This window comes from Mustelus asterias, chromosome 1 (genome assembly GCF_964213995.1).
Source record: "Mustelus asterias chromosome 1, sMusAst1.hap1.1, whole genome shotgun sequence".
Taxonomy (NCBI): domain Eukaryota; kingdom Metazoa; phylum Chordata; class Chondrichthyes; order Carcharhiniformes; family Triakidae; genus Mustelus; species Mustelus asterias.
In genome coordinates, this window is record NC_135801.1 from 113095234 (window position 1) to 113111348 (window position 16115).

Sequence of the window (16115 nt, forward strand, 5' to 3'; positions counted from 1 at the left end):
TCCACCACACTCTCGGGCAATAAATTCCTGAACCACTCACTACAGGGAAGTTTTTTCTCATAGTTTTTACTTCTTTTGCCAATTACTTTAAATCTGTGGCCTCTCATTTCAATCCTTTGACGTGTGGGAACAGTTTCGCCAAAGCTCTCTTGATTTTGAATACTTCTATCAGGTCTCCTCACGGCATTCTCTTCTCCAAAGAAAAAAGTATTAACCTCTCCAATCTATCTTCACAACTGAAGTTCCTCATCCCTGGAAGCTGATGGAGAATACGATTGCAAAACTTAAAGCTATCTGTTGGCGGAACCTTTTTGTTTGTAATGAACATGACATAGCATTTTTTGGCATTTATTGCCATCTTCCATTGAACATAGAACATAAAACAGTACAGCACAGAACAGGCCCTTCGGCCCACGATGTTGTGCCGAGCTTTATCTGAAACCAAGATCAAGCTATCCCACTCCCTATCATCCTGGTGTGCTCCATGTGCCTATCCAATAACCGCTTAAATGTGCCTAAAGTGTCTGACTCCACTATCACTGCAGGCAGTCCATTCCACACCCCAACCACTCTCTGCGTAAAGAACCTACCTCTGATATCCTTCCTGTATCTCCCACCACGAACCCTAGTTATGCCCCCTTGTAATAGCTCCATCCACCCGAGGAAATATTCTTTGAACGTTCACTCTGTCTATCCCCTTCATCATTTTATAAACCTCTATTAAGTCTCCCCTCAGCCTCCTCCGCTCCAAAGAGAACAGCCCTAGCTCCCTCAACCTTTCCTCATAAGACCTACCCTCCAAACCAGGCAGCATCCTGGTAAATCTCCTCTGCACTCTTTCCAGCGCTTCCACATCCTTCTTATAGTGAGGTGACCAGAACTGCACACAATATTCCAAATGTGGTCTCACCAAGGTCCTGTACAGTTGCAGCATAACCCCACGTCTCTTAAACTCCAATCCCCTGTTAATAAAAGCTAACACACTATAGGCCTTCTTCACAGCTCTATCCACTTGAGTGGCAACCTTTAGAGATCTGTGGATATGAACCCCAAGATCTCTCTGTTCCTCCAGTCTTCAGAACCCTACCTTTGACCCTGTAATCCACATTTAAATTAGTCCTACCAAAATGAATCACCTCACATTTATCAGGGTTGTCATTTTTTGCAATCAAAGCTCTGACGAAGGGCCATCCTGGCTCGAAACATTGGCTCTATTCTCTCTGCACAGATGCTGTCAGACCTGCTGAGATTTTCCAGAAGTTTTACTTTTTATTCACAATAAAAGCAGAACTTTTGTTTCAAACAAGATTGTGCTTTTATAATTCAAGATATATGACTAACAAATATTGTATGCCCAGTTAAATTAAATAAATCCACTACCTTTCTGACTGGCATGACTCACACATACATTGCTTTAATGAATATAAATACATTATTATTTGTTTTCTACAATTTCTCATCTCCTTAACACACTCCTTGCAAGAATGTGGTTCCTTGGATGGTGATAAACCACAGGTACCCACAAAGTACCAAATTAACATGCAAGCCTTAGAAACATCAAAAAGCTATTACACTGTAGGGGCATCACAACTGACTCCAGCTTTCCTTGTCTCAGATCAAACTTTGTCAAGTCTACAAAGCTCAGCAACTAATTAGATAAATTTAATGAGCTATCAGGGAATCAATGAATAATAAATCTGAAAAGACGCAAACAAAGGAACCACTGTGGAAATAGACATTTCTTTGGCACCAGCTGTGGCTCAATTCAAGTACCACTTGAATGTTTGAGCACAGAAATTAAGGCCGACACTCCAGTGCTGTACAAAGATGTCCAGTGGCAAGGAATGAACTTCGAAAGATAACATGTCATGCTGAGGAAGCACTGCAAAGCACGCTTGTCCATGGGAATGGCCATTGTCTTGTCTGGATCTGGATCACACCATTGGCTGTAAGTGACCCATGTAAGTAATCTGGTTGACACTGAATCTGCATTTAGCAGGGTTAAGATTTAGTTGTATGCCCCTAATTCTGTCATGGTGAAGACAAGACATGCATCATGTTCTTCATAGAATTATAGAATCCTACATAGAAGGAGGCCTTTCGGCCCATCCAGTCTGCACCAACCACAATCCCACCTAGGCCCTATCCCCATAACCCCATGCATTTACCGTAGCTAGTCCCCCTGACACTAAAGGGCAATTTAGCATGGCCAATCCACCTAACCCACACATCTTTGGAGTGTGGGAGGAAACCGGAACACCCGGACGAAACCCATGCAGACACGGGGAGAATGTGCAAACTCCACACAGACAGTGACCCAAGCCGGGAATTGAATCCGGGTCCCTGGCGCTGTGAGGCCAGCAGTATGAACCATGGTGCCACTTGTATAATACAACCCCAAACCAGGATGTCATCGACAATGATTTCATAGGATTGGCCTACAAAGTGCTGCTCCATGCACTGCTGGAAATCCTTGCTGCCAGTGAAGATCCTATAGGGCATATGACTGGATCGTAGACTTCCTAACCCACAGACCGCAATCAGTAAGGATAGGCAATAACATCTCCTCCAAGATTATCCTCAACACCGGTGCTCCACAAGGCTGTGTCCTCAGCCCCTTACTATATTCCTTATACACCTATGACTGACTGGGTGGCCAAATTCCCCTCCAATTCGATTTTCAAGTTTGCTGATGACACCACCAGAATAGGTTGGATCTCAAACAATGACGAGATGGTGTACAGGAAAAAGATAGAGAATCTGGTGAATTGGTGCAACGACAATAATCTCCTCCTCAATGTCAGTAAAACGCAGTGGAAGACATGTCCCTGTCTACATCAAAAGGGACGAAGTAGAAATGGTTGAGAGCTTCAGGTTTCTAGGTATCCAGATCACCAACAAGCTGTCCTGATCCCCCAATGCTGACGCTATAGTTAAGAAAGCCCACCAATGCCTCTACTTTCTCAGGAGGCTGAAGAAATTCAGCATGTCGCTACAACTCTCATCAACATTTACAGATGCACCATAGAGAGCATTCTCCATGGTTGTATCACAGCTTGGTATGGCTCCTGCTTTGTCCATGACCGCAAGAAATTACAAAGGGTCATGAACGAAGCCGAGTCCATCACGCAAACCAGCCTCCCATCCATTGACTCTGTCTACACTTCCTGCTGCCTCAGAAAAGCAGCCAGCATAATCAAGGACCCCACAAACCCGGACATGCTCTCTTCCACCTTCTTTCATTGGGAAAAAGATAAAAAAGTCTGAGGTCACATACCAACCAACTCAACAACAGTTTCTTCCCTGCTGCCATCCGACTTCTGAATGGAACTACCTCATATTAAATTGATCTTTCTCTGCACTCTAACTATGACTGTAAGACTACATTCTGCACCATCTCCTTTTCTCCTCTATGAATGATATGCTTTGTCTGTATAGCACGCAAGAAACAATACTTTTCACTGTTTACTAATACATGTGACAATAACAAATAAATCAAATTTTAAAAAATGGTAACTGCCTACCAGTGACATTTATTTTATTCATTCATGGGACATGGGCGTCGCTGGCTGGCCTGTATTTGTTGCCCATCCTTAGTTGCCAGTGGGCAGTTGAGTGTTAACCACATTGATGTGGCTCTGGAGTCACATGTAGGCCAGACCCAGGTAAGGACAGTAGATTTCCTTCTCTAATGGACATTACTGAACCAGATGTTCATGTAGTAAGCTTAGAGGATTCTTCATCGAGAAGGATTTGCCAGAACCCACATTTTGCATCCAAGATGCTGAAAACCATAGCTTTGGGCACGTCAGCTATCACCTGTTCAGCACCATCCAGATCAAAGCAGCCTGCTTGATTACTACCCCTTCCACAAATATTAAATTCCTCTACCAATGATGAACAGTGGCAGCCATGTACATCTACAAGATGTACTGCAGGAACTCGCCAAGGTTCCTGAGGCAGCAACTTCCAAACCCGTGATCACCAGCATCCAGAAGAGTGAGAATGGCAAATACCTGGGAGCATCACCACCTGGAAGTTCCTGTCCAACCCACTCACCATCCTGACTTGAAAATATATGGGCGTATTTTTCAATGTTAAACGCATGCTTGTCAAGTCTATTCTTCAGATAGGGAAAGGGGGTCAATTTAAACTGCCCTGATTTCCCCGCTCATTACCCGTCCGTGAACAGAATGGTGTTAAAATTCTGATTTCCCCCTTTATAAATGGTGGCGTATTTTCTCCAACCCTTAAATGTGGAGTGTTCCAATTCTCTAAGAACAATATATACAGCAAACTTGAGGTAACAAAATAAAAAGGGCTGGTTTATTTGTTTTACACACAAACACATGCGAGAGGGGTTTTACAAAATCTACCCAAAAAGGGAAAAGGAACAGAGTTCAGGGTATGACAATAAAATACCAAGCAGGGTTTTACATGTGCCTAGAATTCAGAATCAGAAATTAACAAAACGTTTCGAGGGGAGGTTGACTGATTGTAGGGTGATCCGTCTCTCCAGAGTGATACTTCCACGATGGGAGAAGGCAGCAGAGAGCGAGTTAGTCTAGGAGGCATGAGGCCCAACGTTCCAGCAGTTGGCAGTTTTGATGAGAGCCACTTCTTTCTGCTGCCACCTGCTTGACGATAGACAGCACGGGCTGTTATCTTGAGTTTTGCTTTCCTGGACATCAAAACCATAACTACCGGAGTTCAGTTCCACTGGGCAATTTTACAGGGCAGCTTGGAGAGGTAATGTGACATGCCTCCCACTACTCCTTGTCGATGTGGGACAAAGAAGGTGCATTCCCATAACTGGAATGTTAAGATGTTTCATTGCCATGATGTGGAGTTGCCAGCGTTAGGCACAGGAACCTGTTGGACTTTAACCTGGTGTTGTGAGACTACTTACTGTTTCATTGCAGTCAAGATACCTTTTGTTCTTGCAGACACTGTTTTTAGGCTGACTAAATGAAGCTCCCTGCTGGAACCTGTGTTAGAACAATTAATGCTTAGGCCATTGACACCATTCTTGGAGATTCGGACGTACCAAGTATAATTACCAACCTTTCGTGGAAGCAGGGAGGCAATTTACATCGAGCAGCCTGTAAGCCAAGTTCTGGCTAGCAGACCAGAAGCATGAGTGCTGAAACCTTCATGGAGGCAGTTAAAACCATGTCTTTACTGAACAAGAAGTGACGTTTCCAAGAATAACTGCCCAATCTCATGCAGTGGCCACAATAAGCTGGCCTTTACTGATAGGTCTATTTAATTGGATTTTGTTTGGGAAGAGGGAAGTCCTGAAAGAGTTCAGATCTCATAAATATACATATGGGCGACATGGTGGCACAGTGGTTAGCACTGCTGCCTCACAGCGCTGGGGACCCGGGTTCAATTCCAGCCTCGGGTGACTGTGTGACTGGCATGTTCTCCCAGTGTCTGCGTGGGTTTCCTCCGGGTGCTCCGGTTTCCATCCACAGTCCAACGATGTGCAAGTTAGGTGGATTCGCCATGCTAAATCAGCCCTTCGTGTCAGGATTAGCAGGGTAAATACATGGGGTACAGGGATAAGGCCTGGGTACAAGCTCGATGGGCCAAATGGCCTCCTTTTGCACTGTAAGGGTTCTATAATACTTTAGATTAAAAAAGGTGATTTTTACATATACTGTGTGGGTGTGTTTAGTAGTTCCTATACGTGACTGTCTTAGATCATTATAGTCCTATTTGTGTATATGTGTCTTTTCTTTATTGTAATACAGAGTCTTTAATAAGTGTTACACTATGATTGGGCTGGTTACTGTTCTCGCTGGACCTTGCATGTGACTCCTCACACCATTCCTGTAAACAAAATTATACATCACCACAAACCAGTGTTCCAGGTTGAGACACCCTTGCAGATAACATCAGCCGGGTTCATAGTAATATTTTCCTCCATAATTTAAAAATTGGTAACTAAAAATGGTGATCATGTAACAAGATTCCACTATATGTAATTCAATGTTTTATACAATTATGTAGGGTAATATTCCAAATGGTACTCAGGTAATGAAAATTCAGCATGATTTACTTCGAAAATGACCTCCTTCTACACTGTAAGGGTTCTATGATACTTTGGATTAAAAAAGGTGATTTCTACATATACTGTGTGGCTATAAAAAATAGCACACTGTAATGATTAATAATTTGGTCACTAAACTTTCTCCAGTATTAAATGCTGCGTGCTTGATTTCCCTTTTTAATACTATGTCTATATTTCTCAAGATGTGGAGATGCCGGCGTTGGACTGGGGTGAACACAGTAAGAAGTCTCACAACACCAGGTTGAAGTCCAACAGGTTTATTTGGTAGCAAATACCATAAGCTTTCAGAGCGCTGCTCCTTCGTCAGATGGAGTGGAAATGTGCTCTCAAACAGTGCACAGAGAAATCAAGTTACAGAATACTAATTAGAATGTGAATCCCTACAGCCAGCCAGGTCTTAAAGGTACAGACAATGTGGGTGGAGGGAGCATTAAACACAGGTTAAAGAGATGTGTATTGTCTCCAGACAGAACAGCTAGTAAGATTCTGCAAGTCCAGGGGGCAAGCTGTGGGGGTTACTGATAATGTGACATAAATCCAACATCCCGGTTTAGGCTGTCCTCATGTGTGCGGAACTTGGCTATCACATGAGGACGGCCTAAACCGGGATGTTGGATTTATGTCACATTATCAGTAACCCCCACAGCTTGCCCCCTGGACTTGCAGAATCTCACTAGCTGTTCTGTCTGGAGACAATACACATCTCTTTAACCTGTGTTTAATGCTCCCTCCACCCACATTGTCTGTACCTTTAAGACCTGGCTGGCTGTAGGGATTCGCATTCTAATTAGTATTCTGTAACTTGATTTCTCTGTGCACTGTTTGAGAGCACAGTTCCACTCCATCTGACGAAGGAGCAGCGCTCCGAAAGCTTATGGTATTTGCTACCAAATAAACCTGTTGGACTCTAACCTGGTGTTGTGAGACTTCTTACTATATTTCTCAATGCATAGAATCAAAGTAATTACAGGGCAAGAGGTGACCATTTGGCATCCAACAAAATTTTAATTGATAAATTATTTTTGATATATTGCCCACTTTGCAAATGAAGGTGCCTGTGATATTTTGGCTGGTTTTATTTTTGTTGCTTCTGAAAAGCAAGACAAATCCTTTTGCCAAAGGCCTTATTTCACTTGACTGCAATAAAAATTAAAAAATAGCACATTGTAATGATTAATAATTGTTCTCTTCACTACTATAGTTCATAGTCTTCAGAAGAAAATTCTGTCTATTATAAACTAAAAAGGTGCAACATTATTAACTACACAAAAATGCTGATGGCACCAGACAAGCGACAGAATATCTATGAAACCTGAAAATAAAAGATTGAATTTTGTGATCAATGGTGAACGACTCATTGAACTTGCAACTCTACACACACAGACTTTCTGTGCGATTTTGCACTGCAATTTATGGTGGTAAGCAATCTATTTCAGCATCGCAACCTCTAGAGGGAACTGAAACCTGGTGAACAAGGCAAACAACTGTGTATCTTCTTCACTAAACAGACTAAAGAAATGGTTAATTAGATGCACAGAGTCTAAACTAGGATGCACAAGTTAAAGTTAGCTAATTTAACGTCAAATCATGCACAGAAAGAAAAATAAAGCGATGGAAGAAAGCTGGGATTAGGAGAGAGGTACAAGCAATAGAAAGAAAAGGTAAAGAAAATGATCATCTTTTACTTTTAAATCGGCAATGATTAAAATCCATTGATTAAACTTTCATATTTGTAAATTAGTTAACACTAGTTAATTTTTAGTGACACATGTTGTTTGGCAGTAATTAACGAATTACCACATTGTTATAAATCTACCTAAATTAAAATTGACAAACCTAAACTTTTTCTGGTGAGTTTAGTAGGTACCTAAGTAGCACAACTGCATGTTTTTCCATGTATTTGGCAACCAAGTCTCTTAATGAGACATTGTTGCTGCTGAGCTTTTAGGAGAACAGAGCAACCCAAAAACAAAAATCAGGAAGTTGCTATAAACTATGCACATGTGGTCGCTGGAAATTGTTGTCTGATTTACACCTTGGTAACAAATGAGTGCTGAGAGCCTTGCCATTATTTTCTTAAAATAGTTAGTACCTATACAGCACCTATAATGTAAGAAAATGTACTTTTGTTTCCCATAATTTTTCATGTATTATCCAACTTCTCTTTTCATTTAGCTCACTTTCATGTTAAATTTGCTTTAATACTCCTGCACTACACAATGTTTCTGGCCAAAACTTGGCAGGCTAACTCCTTCTAGCTCCTGTCAATGCTATTCTCAAGTTGAAAGCAGGAAGATAAGTTGAGATCAAAGGTCAATGATCCATCAACTTTGTTTCCCACACTGAAGGGCAAATCCACTGTTTTACTTTATTCCTCCTCCATGTGTCCAAGAACGGTAAAAATCTTCCATAGTCATTTCTCAATTTGCCATGGTACGGTACATTGCATCATATGTTATAGCAACTAGCTGTGCAACTACACTACTTTTGCTTCATTTGAAAGGCTAACTTTAAAGAAATATATATTATTTCTTCTCAAATGATGAGACTTGGTAACAACCAGAACTTTTGAACTTTGTGACAGGAGGAAATAGTAAATTTTCCAAGTCAATTAAAGGTTTATATACAAGTGATTGATAAAATAAAACGTCCACTTTACCTGCATAAACTGAAATGAAGCTTCAAAATCCTCCACAGGATACATTTTGACCCGGAAGAACTTCATTCCCATGATTAGACTGATGATGCTTTGCACTACATGAGGGCTCTGCTCTTTCTGACGTAGTTCCTTCAGTTCAGTCATAAACTTTTTTCTTACTGCCTGAAATCTAAAAAAAATTGAAGAATTCATGCACTGCAGATCTTTAGAATTCAAGTATCAAAGTCTGCAAAGAAGTTAATTACTTTTCTTCTCTCTCCATACTCAAGTAATGAAACATGGACAGTATTCTCAAGATACTTAAAATCAAACAATCTCGGCATTTATTTTGGCCATATTTCAAATAAAGGTTTTCTCAATCACTTATTTGTTTCCTGTGCTCTACAAACACACTTAGATGCAACTTCTTGACCACTCCACAACTACCTCATAAAACCCAAAGCAGGAAAAGCACACTGATTCAAACCTCAAAAGAAAAGGCTGAGCTAAATGATAGCAAATACATACATTTTTGTGGAGGCAGTATTCATCTCAATTTGGTACACAAAATTTCATTACAGCTCACGAAAACATGAAACTAATTTAGTAAAAAGGTAATCTATTAACAACATGTTTTGTTTTTCTTGCATCCTCATTTTCCATTTGAATGGCTACAAACAACCAGCTCATTAGGTCTTCTTACATCATTTTATACAACTCTACACATTCTTTTGGGGGAGGGTAGATGGTTAGAGGTTGTTGGTCCATATTGGGTAAGAAAAGTAATGAGTTTGTCAAAGCAAATTTTAGGGAGTTAGGAAGTCAATTAAAATGTAGGACTTCAAAAGCAGTAATCTCAGAAATAAGAAAGAACATTGAGCAGTTCAACACAAACCTGGAGGAATGGAGTAGGAGGAAGGGCTTTAGATTTCTGAGACATTGGGACTGGTTCTGGGGCAGGTGGGACCTGTACAAGAAAGACCGGTCTGGGAATAACATGCCCGCAGGGAGGGTTGCTGTTTAAACTAGATGGCAGGGGGGTTGGAACCAAAGGGGAAATTCAGAGTGCAGATGAGAAAAACTGGCAGTGGGAAGTACAGAAGTATTAGCTGATAATCATAGAATCCTACAGTGCAGAAGGAGGCCACTCAGCCCATCAAGTCTGCACCAACCACAATCCCACCTAGGTCCTATCCCCATAACCCAGTGCATTTCCCCTAGCTAGTCTTCCGGACATTAAGGGACAATTTAGCATGGCCAATCAACCTAACCCGCACAGCTCTGGAGTGTGGGAGGAAACTGGAGCACCCAGAGGAAACCCATGCAGACACGGGGAGAATGTGCACACTCCACACAGTCACCCAAGCCGGGAATCGAACCTGGATCCCTGGCACCGTGAGGTAGTAGTGCTAACCACTGTGCCACCATGCCGTCCTGATCAGGAGGATACATCAAAGTATACAGAATACTTTGATTTGATAGTTTGGTAGCATTAGAGAAGGCATAAGTAAGTCATAAGATGGCTTCAGAGTAGGGGGGAAAGAACATAAAAATGCCTAAATCAGAATTAATGTGCATGTATGTGAATGCACAGTGTGATTAATAAGGCTGGTGAACTACAGGCACAGGTTGACAAATGGAACTACAATATTATTGTTACATTAAAAAGGACAAGGAACAATACAGAGAAGGGATAATTATTTTGGGGAAAACAAACATCGATGGAACGAGAATGCATCTGAGTTAGAATCATAGAATTCCTACAGTGCAGAAGGAGGCCATTCGGCCCATCGAGTCTGCACCGACCACAATCCCACCCAGGCCTATCCCCGTAACCCCATATATTTATCCTTCTAATCCCCTGACACTAAGGGGCAATTTAGCACAGCCAATTCACCAAGCTCGCACATCTTTGGACTGCTACACAACAGACTTAAGTAAAATTCTAGCTCATGGAATAAAAGGGAAAGTAGGCACTAAGGTAAGAAATTGGCTGAGTAACAGGAAACAGGAGTGTAATAACAAAGAACAAAGAACAAAACAGCACAGGAACAGGCCCTTCGGCCCTCCAAGCCCGTGCCGCTCCCTGGTCCAAATTAGACCATTCTTTTGTATCCCTCCATTCCCACTCCGTTCATATGGCTATCTAGATAAGTCTTAAACGTTCCCAGTGTGTCCGCCTCCACCACCTTGCCTGGCAGCGCATTCCAGGCCCCCACCACCCTCTGTGTAAAATATGTCCTTCTGATATCTGTGTTAAACCTCCCCCCCTTCACCTTGAACCTATGACCCCTTGTGAATGTCGCCACCGACCTGGGGAAAAGCTCCCACCGTTCACCCTATCTATGCCTTTCATAATTTTATACACCTCTATTAGGTCACCCCTCATCCTCCGTCTTTCCAGGGAGAACAATCCCAGTTGACCCAATCTCTCCTCATACCTAAGCCCCTCCATACCAGGCAACATCCTGGTAAACCTCCTCTGTACTCTCTCCAAAGCCTCCACGTCCTTCTGGTAGTGTGGCGACCAGAACTGGACGCAGTATTCCAAGTGCGGCCGAACCAACGTTCTATACATCTGCAACATCAGACCCCAACTTTTATACTCTATGCCCCGTCCTATAAAGGCAAGCATGCCATATGCCTTCTTCACCATCTTCTCCACCTGTGATGTCACCTTCAAGGATCTGTGGACTTGCACACCCAGGTCCCTCTGCGTATCTACACCCTTTATGGTTCTGCCATTTATCGTATAGCTCCTCCCTACATTATTTCTACCAAAATGCATCACTTCGCATTTATCAGGATTGAACTCCATCTGCCATTTCTTTGCCCAAATTTCCAGCCTATCTATATCCTTCTGTAGCTTCTGACAATGCTCCTCACTATCTGCAAGTCCTGCCAATTTTGTGTCGTCCGCAAACTTACTGATCACCCCAGTTACACCTTCTTCCAGATCGTTTATATAAATCACAAACAGCAGAGGTCCCAATACAGAGCCCTGCGGAACACCACTAGTCACAGGCCTCCAGCCGGAAAAACACCCTTCCACTACCACCCTCTGTCTTCTGTGACCAAGCCAGTTCTCCACCCATCTAGCCACCTCCCCCTTTATCCCATGAGATCCAACCTTTTTCACCAGTCTACCATGAGGGACTTTGTCAAACGCTTCACTAAAGTCCATATAGACGACATCCACGGCCCTTCCCTCGTCAACCATTCTAGTCACTTCTTCAAAAAACTCCACCAGGTTAGTGAGGCATGACCTCCCTCTCACAAAACCATGCTGACTATCATTAATGAGTTTATTCCTTTCTAAATGCGCATACATCCTATCTCTAAGAATCTTCTCCAACAACTTCCCCACCACGGACGTCAAGCTCACCGGCCTATAATTACCCGGGTTATCCTTCCTACCCTTCTTAAATAACGGGACCACATTAGCTATCCTCCAATCCTCTGGGACCTCACCTGTGTCCAGTGACGAGACAAAGATTTGCGTCAGAGGCCCAGCGATTTCATCTCTCGTCTCCCTGAGCAGCCTTGGATAGATTCCATCGGGCCCTGGGGATTTGTCAGTCTTTATGTTCTCTAACAAACCTAATACTTCCTCCCTTGTAATGGAGATTTTCTCCAACGGTTCAACACTCCCCTCCGAGACACTCCCAGTCAACACATCCCTCTCCTTTGTGAATACCGACGCAAAGTATTCATTTAGGATCTCCCCTACTTCTTTGGGCTCCAAGCATAATTCCCCACTTTTGTCCCTGAGAGGTCCGATTTTTTCCCTGACAACCCTTTTGTTCCTAACGTATGAATAAAATGCCTTGGGATTCTCCTTAATCCTGTCTGCCAAGGACATTTCGTGACCCCTTTTTGCCCTTCTAATGATGAATGGTTGTTTTTCAGTTTGGAAAAAGGTTTACAATGGTTTCCCCAAGGGTCAGTGTTGGGATCCTTGCTCTTCCTGATATCAAGTAATGACCCAGACTGTGGTGTTGAGGGCATGATTTCAAAACTTGCTGACAAAACGAAGACTGGAAATGTTGTCAACTGACAAGGATAGTCTTGAACTTCAAAAGGACATAGATATATTTGTGGATTGGCCAGACAAGTGGCAGGTGAAGTTCAATTCAGGAAGTGAGAGGTGATTAATTCTGGCAGTAACAAAATGAGAGCCAGTGTAAAGAAAAGGGAGAAATTCTAACGGAGGTGCAGGAACAGAGGGACCTCTGTGTGTATGTACATAAGTCATTGAAGATGGCAAGGCATGTTGAGAGAGCAGTTAATAAAGCAGAAAGTATCTTAGGCTTTATTAATAGGGGCATTAAGTACAAGAGTAGGGAGGTCACGTTGAACTTCTCTAAGACACTTGTTAGGCTTCATCTGGAATGCTATGTCCAGGTGTGGATGTCATATTTGAAGAAGGATGAGAAGACATTGGAGAGAATACTGAGGAGATTCACAAGAATGATTCCAGGGATAACAAACTGTTGCTATGAAGATAAATTGGAGAGGTTAGAGCTGTTTTCCTTGGAGAAAAGAAGGCTGAGACGTTGGAGGTATTCAGGATCCTTAGGGGTATGGATAGGGGAAATAATGAGTAACTGTTCCCACTCAGGAGAGCATCAAGAACTAGAGGGTATATTTTCAAAATAATTGGCCAAAGGAATAAAAGTGATGTGAAGAGTTTTTTCTTTCACCCAGAGGATGTTTGGAGTCTGAAATTAACTTCCTGAGAGGGTGGTGGAGGCAAGTTTGATCGAGGTATTCAAAAGGGAATTGGATTGTTATCTGGAAAGATAGAAAGTGCAAGGTTACGAGGATAGGACAGGGAAGTTGGACAAGGTAGAATGCTCCTTCAGAGAGTCAGTGCTGATTCAATGAGTTGGATGGCTTTCTGCACTGTAAAGATTCTGTGAACTCACATGAAGGTGAGTTCTGTGGACCATTACAGGTCTACTTGTACAAAGAGTTACGACAGACAGTACTCCTGACTTGCATTGTCAACTAAGATAGCAAATTAAAACATCAACATTGTGGGGGGGTTACCATTGATCAGAAACTTAACTGCAGCAATCATATAAATACTGTGACTACAAAAACAGGTGAGTAACTCATCTCCCAATTCTCCAGAGCCTGTCCACCATGGACAATCATACTTGCCTGGAAAAATCTCGGCAGGACAAGGCAGTCTGCTTGATCTGGCACCCCATTCACCACATTAAATGTTTATTCTTACTACCATTGATGCACAGTGTCAGCAGTGTGTACTGTATACAAGATGCACTGCAGCAACTCATCAAGTATCTTTGGACAGCATCTTCCAAAACTGCATTCTCTACCACCGAGATGAAAAAGGACAGCAGACGCAGAACACCACCAATTCTAAGTTCCCCTCCAAGCCACACACCATCCTGACTTGGAATTTTTATCATTATTCCTTCGCTAGGTCAAAATTCTAGAAAAAGTAGTTAATAAGGTACACCAGATCCTATACATTTTAGCACAGAATACAAAAACAAGGAGGTTATGATGAACCTTTATAAAACACTGGCCCTGCCACATTAGGAAAGAGTACAGTGTCCAGTTCTGGGTCCCACAATTTAGGAAGCATGTTGATTTTAGAATAGGCAAAAAAGATTCATAAGAAAGTTCCACGGATACAGGACTTTTCCTGGATAGATTGGAGAAGCTGGGTTGTTCTCCTCAGAGAAGGTTGAGAGGAGACTTGATCGAACTGTTAAAAATCATAAAGGGTCTGGATACAGTAGATAGAGAGAAACTGTTCCCATTGGTGGAAAGAGTCAAGAATTAAAGGGCAACAATTTAAAGTGAATGGCAATAGAACCAAAGGCAACATGAGATAAAGCCTTTTATATGTAGCAAGTGGTTAGGATCTGAAAGTGTGATTGAGGCAGATTCAACTGTGGCTTTCAATAGGGAATTGGAAAATACCTGAATAGAAAAAACCCCACAGATGGCTACATGGTAATGGGGTAATTACATGGTAATGCCAGGAGAATGAGGCTGCAGAAAACTGGCACAGACACGACAGGCCAAATGGCCTCTTTCTGCATTGTAATGATTCTATGGTTCCATTGTGGGAGTTGTCCTGAACATATTGAGAGATTAATATCTGGACAATGCCTAAAAAATGCAAAGAAGATTACAAATATATCTCCTTACTTAGATTGTGCAAGAACTCCAATCACCTCTGCATACAAATCTGCAATAATGTGCATATTCCCAGTGTTGGGTCCTGAATACCTGCAAAAGTAAAGAGAAGGCCGATGAAATAAAAATGTATGATCAGAATAGATTATTAAAAAATGCCCAGCTGGACCAAATTTAAACAAGATCAAAGTCAAAATTAATCCAAATTAGAATCCTATAAAACAAAGCAAAAGATACAATACAGTGCTTTTGTATCAGACAGGAACACACTATTTCAATTGAACATGTGTCATTTAAGTGTTGCACTCAACAAATTAAGAGTTGCAGCTAAATAACATGCAATTCAATTTCCTCAAGTTCCTTTAAAATATAATATCCCAAGTTGTATGTGGTTTTATCCAGAAATTTAATTCAGCAAAAATAAATCGCAAGTCCAAATTTGAAAGGCATTTTTTTTGTTGAAAGGCAAAACAAAAAATCATTACTCAGTAGTGAAGAAAATCTACTTGTTTTTATTTTTTAACAATAAATGCATTGTTCTCTGTGAATCACAGAAAAGTCTTCAAAACATTACAGCATTGTAGCGGTCATGAGCTTGGCACAGTTACAGACTACATTTGCATCACATTCATAATTTTTGTTATTTTGCTTTTTTAACTATATAGTTGGACAAGTCTGAGATTGCAGTGTCCACAATCCTCAAATCTAAGTCTTCCAAACAATTTTGGCAACAGTGCTCGTTTTCAAATCATTCTTAGTTGTCTCCTCTTGCCAAAACATCATTAAGTTGAAAATGTTTTGGTATGGAATGTTCCATGCAGCCACATTTCATTCCTTGTAGCAAAGCTTTTAAAATCCATTGGATACAATAGATAAATCCAAGAATATACAACATGCATCCCTAAACCGCCTCAGGCTACAATATGCTAACTTGTCCTGCAATTCATTTCCTAATTTTCTAACGCCTTCTCACTGTTCTATTCACCAATGAAGACAATCTAACACCATTTAACTTATTACAGCTGACAGGAAAATGCCATAATTTTTCAAGTTTCTTCACAATTGCTATTGATCATATTTGGTAACATTTCTCACCATTTAATGTTTACTTTTGTTCTAAATCCAATACTTCATCTTCTTTCAATGGATTGCATCTGTCATCTATTTATCCTAATCTGCTAGTCTAAATACTCATCTGCAGTCTATCAATCTTAAATTGTAATT

The 16115-nt window shown here is 41.5% G+C and overlaps 1 protein-coding gene across 18 annotated transcripts in view; it reads right to left on the reverse strand.

Moving 5' to 3' along the window:
• fryl (furry homolog, like) overlaps window positions 1-16115 on the reverse strand; it is a 444177-nt gene that overhangs the window by 213622 nt on the left and 214440 nt on the right. For all 18 annotated transcript variants that reach the window (XM_078217183.1, XM_078217182.1, XM_078217179.1 and 15 more), the window contains 2 exons: window positions 14904-14984; window positions 8736-8904 (listed from right to left, as the gene is read on the reverse strand). In XM_078217183.1, coding sequence (XP_078073309.1) covers window positions 8736-8904; window positions 14904-14984 — 250 coding nt within the window. The remainder of the gene's footprint in view (window positions 1-8735; window positions 8905-14903; window positions 14985-16115) is intronic.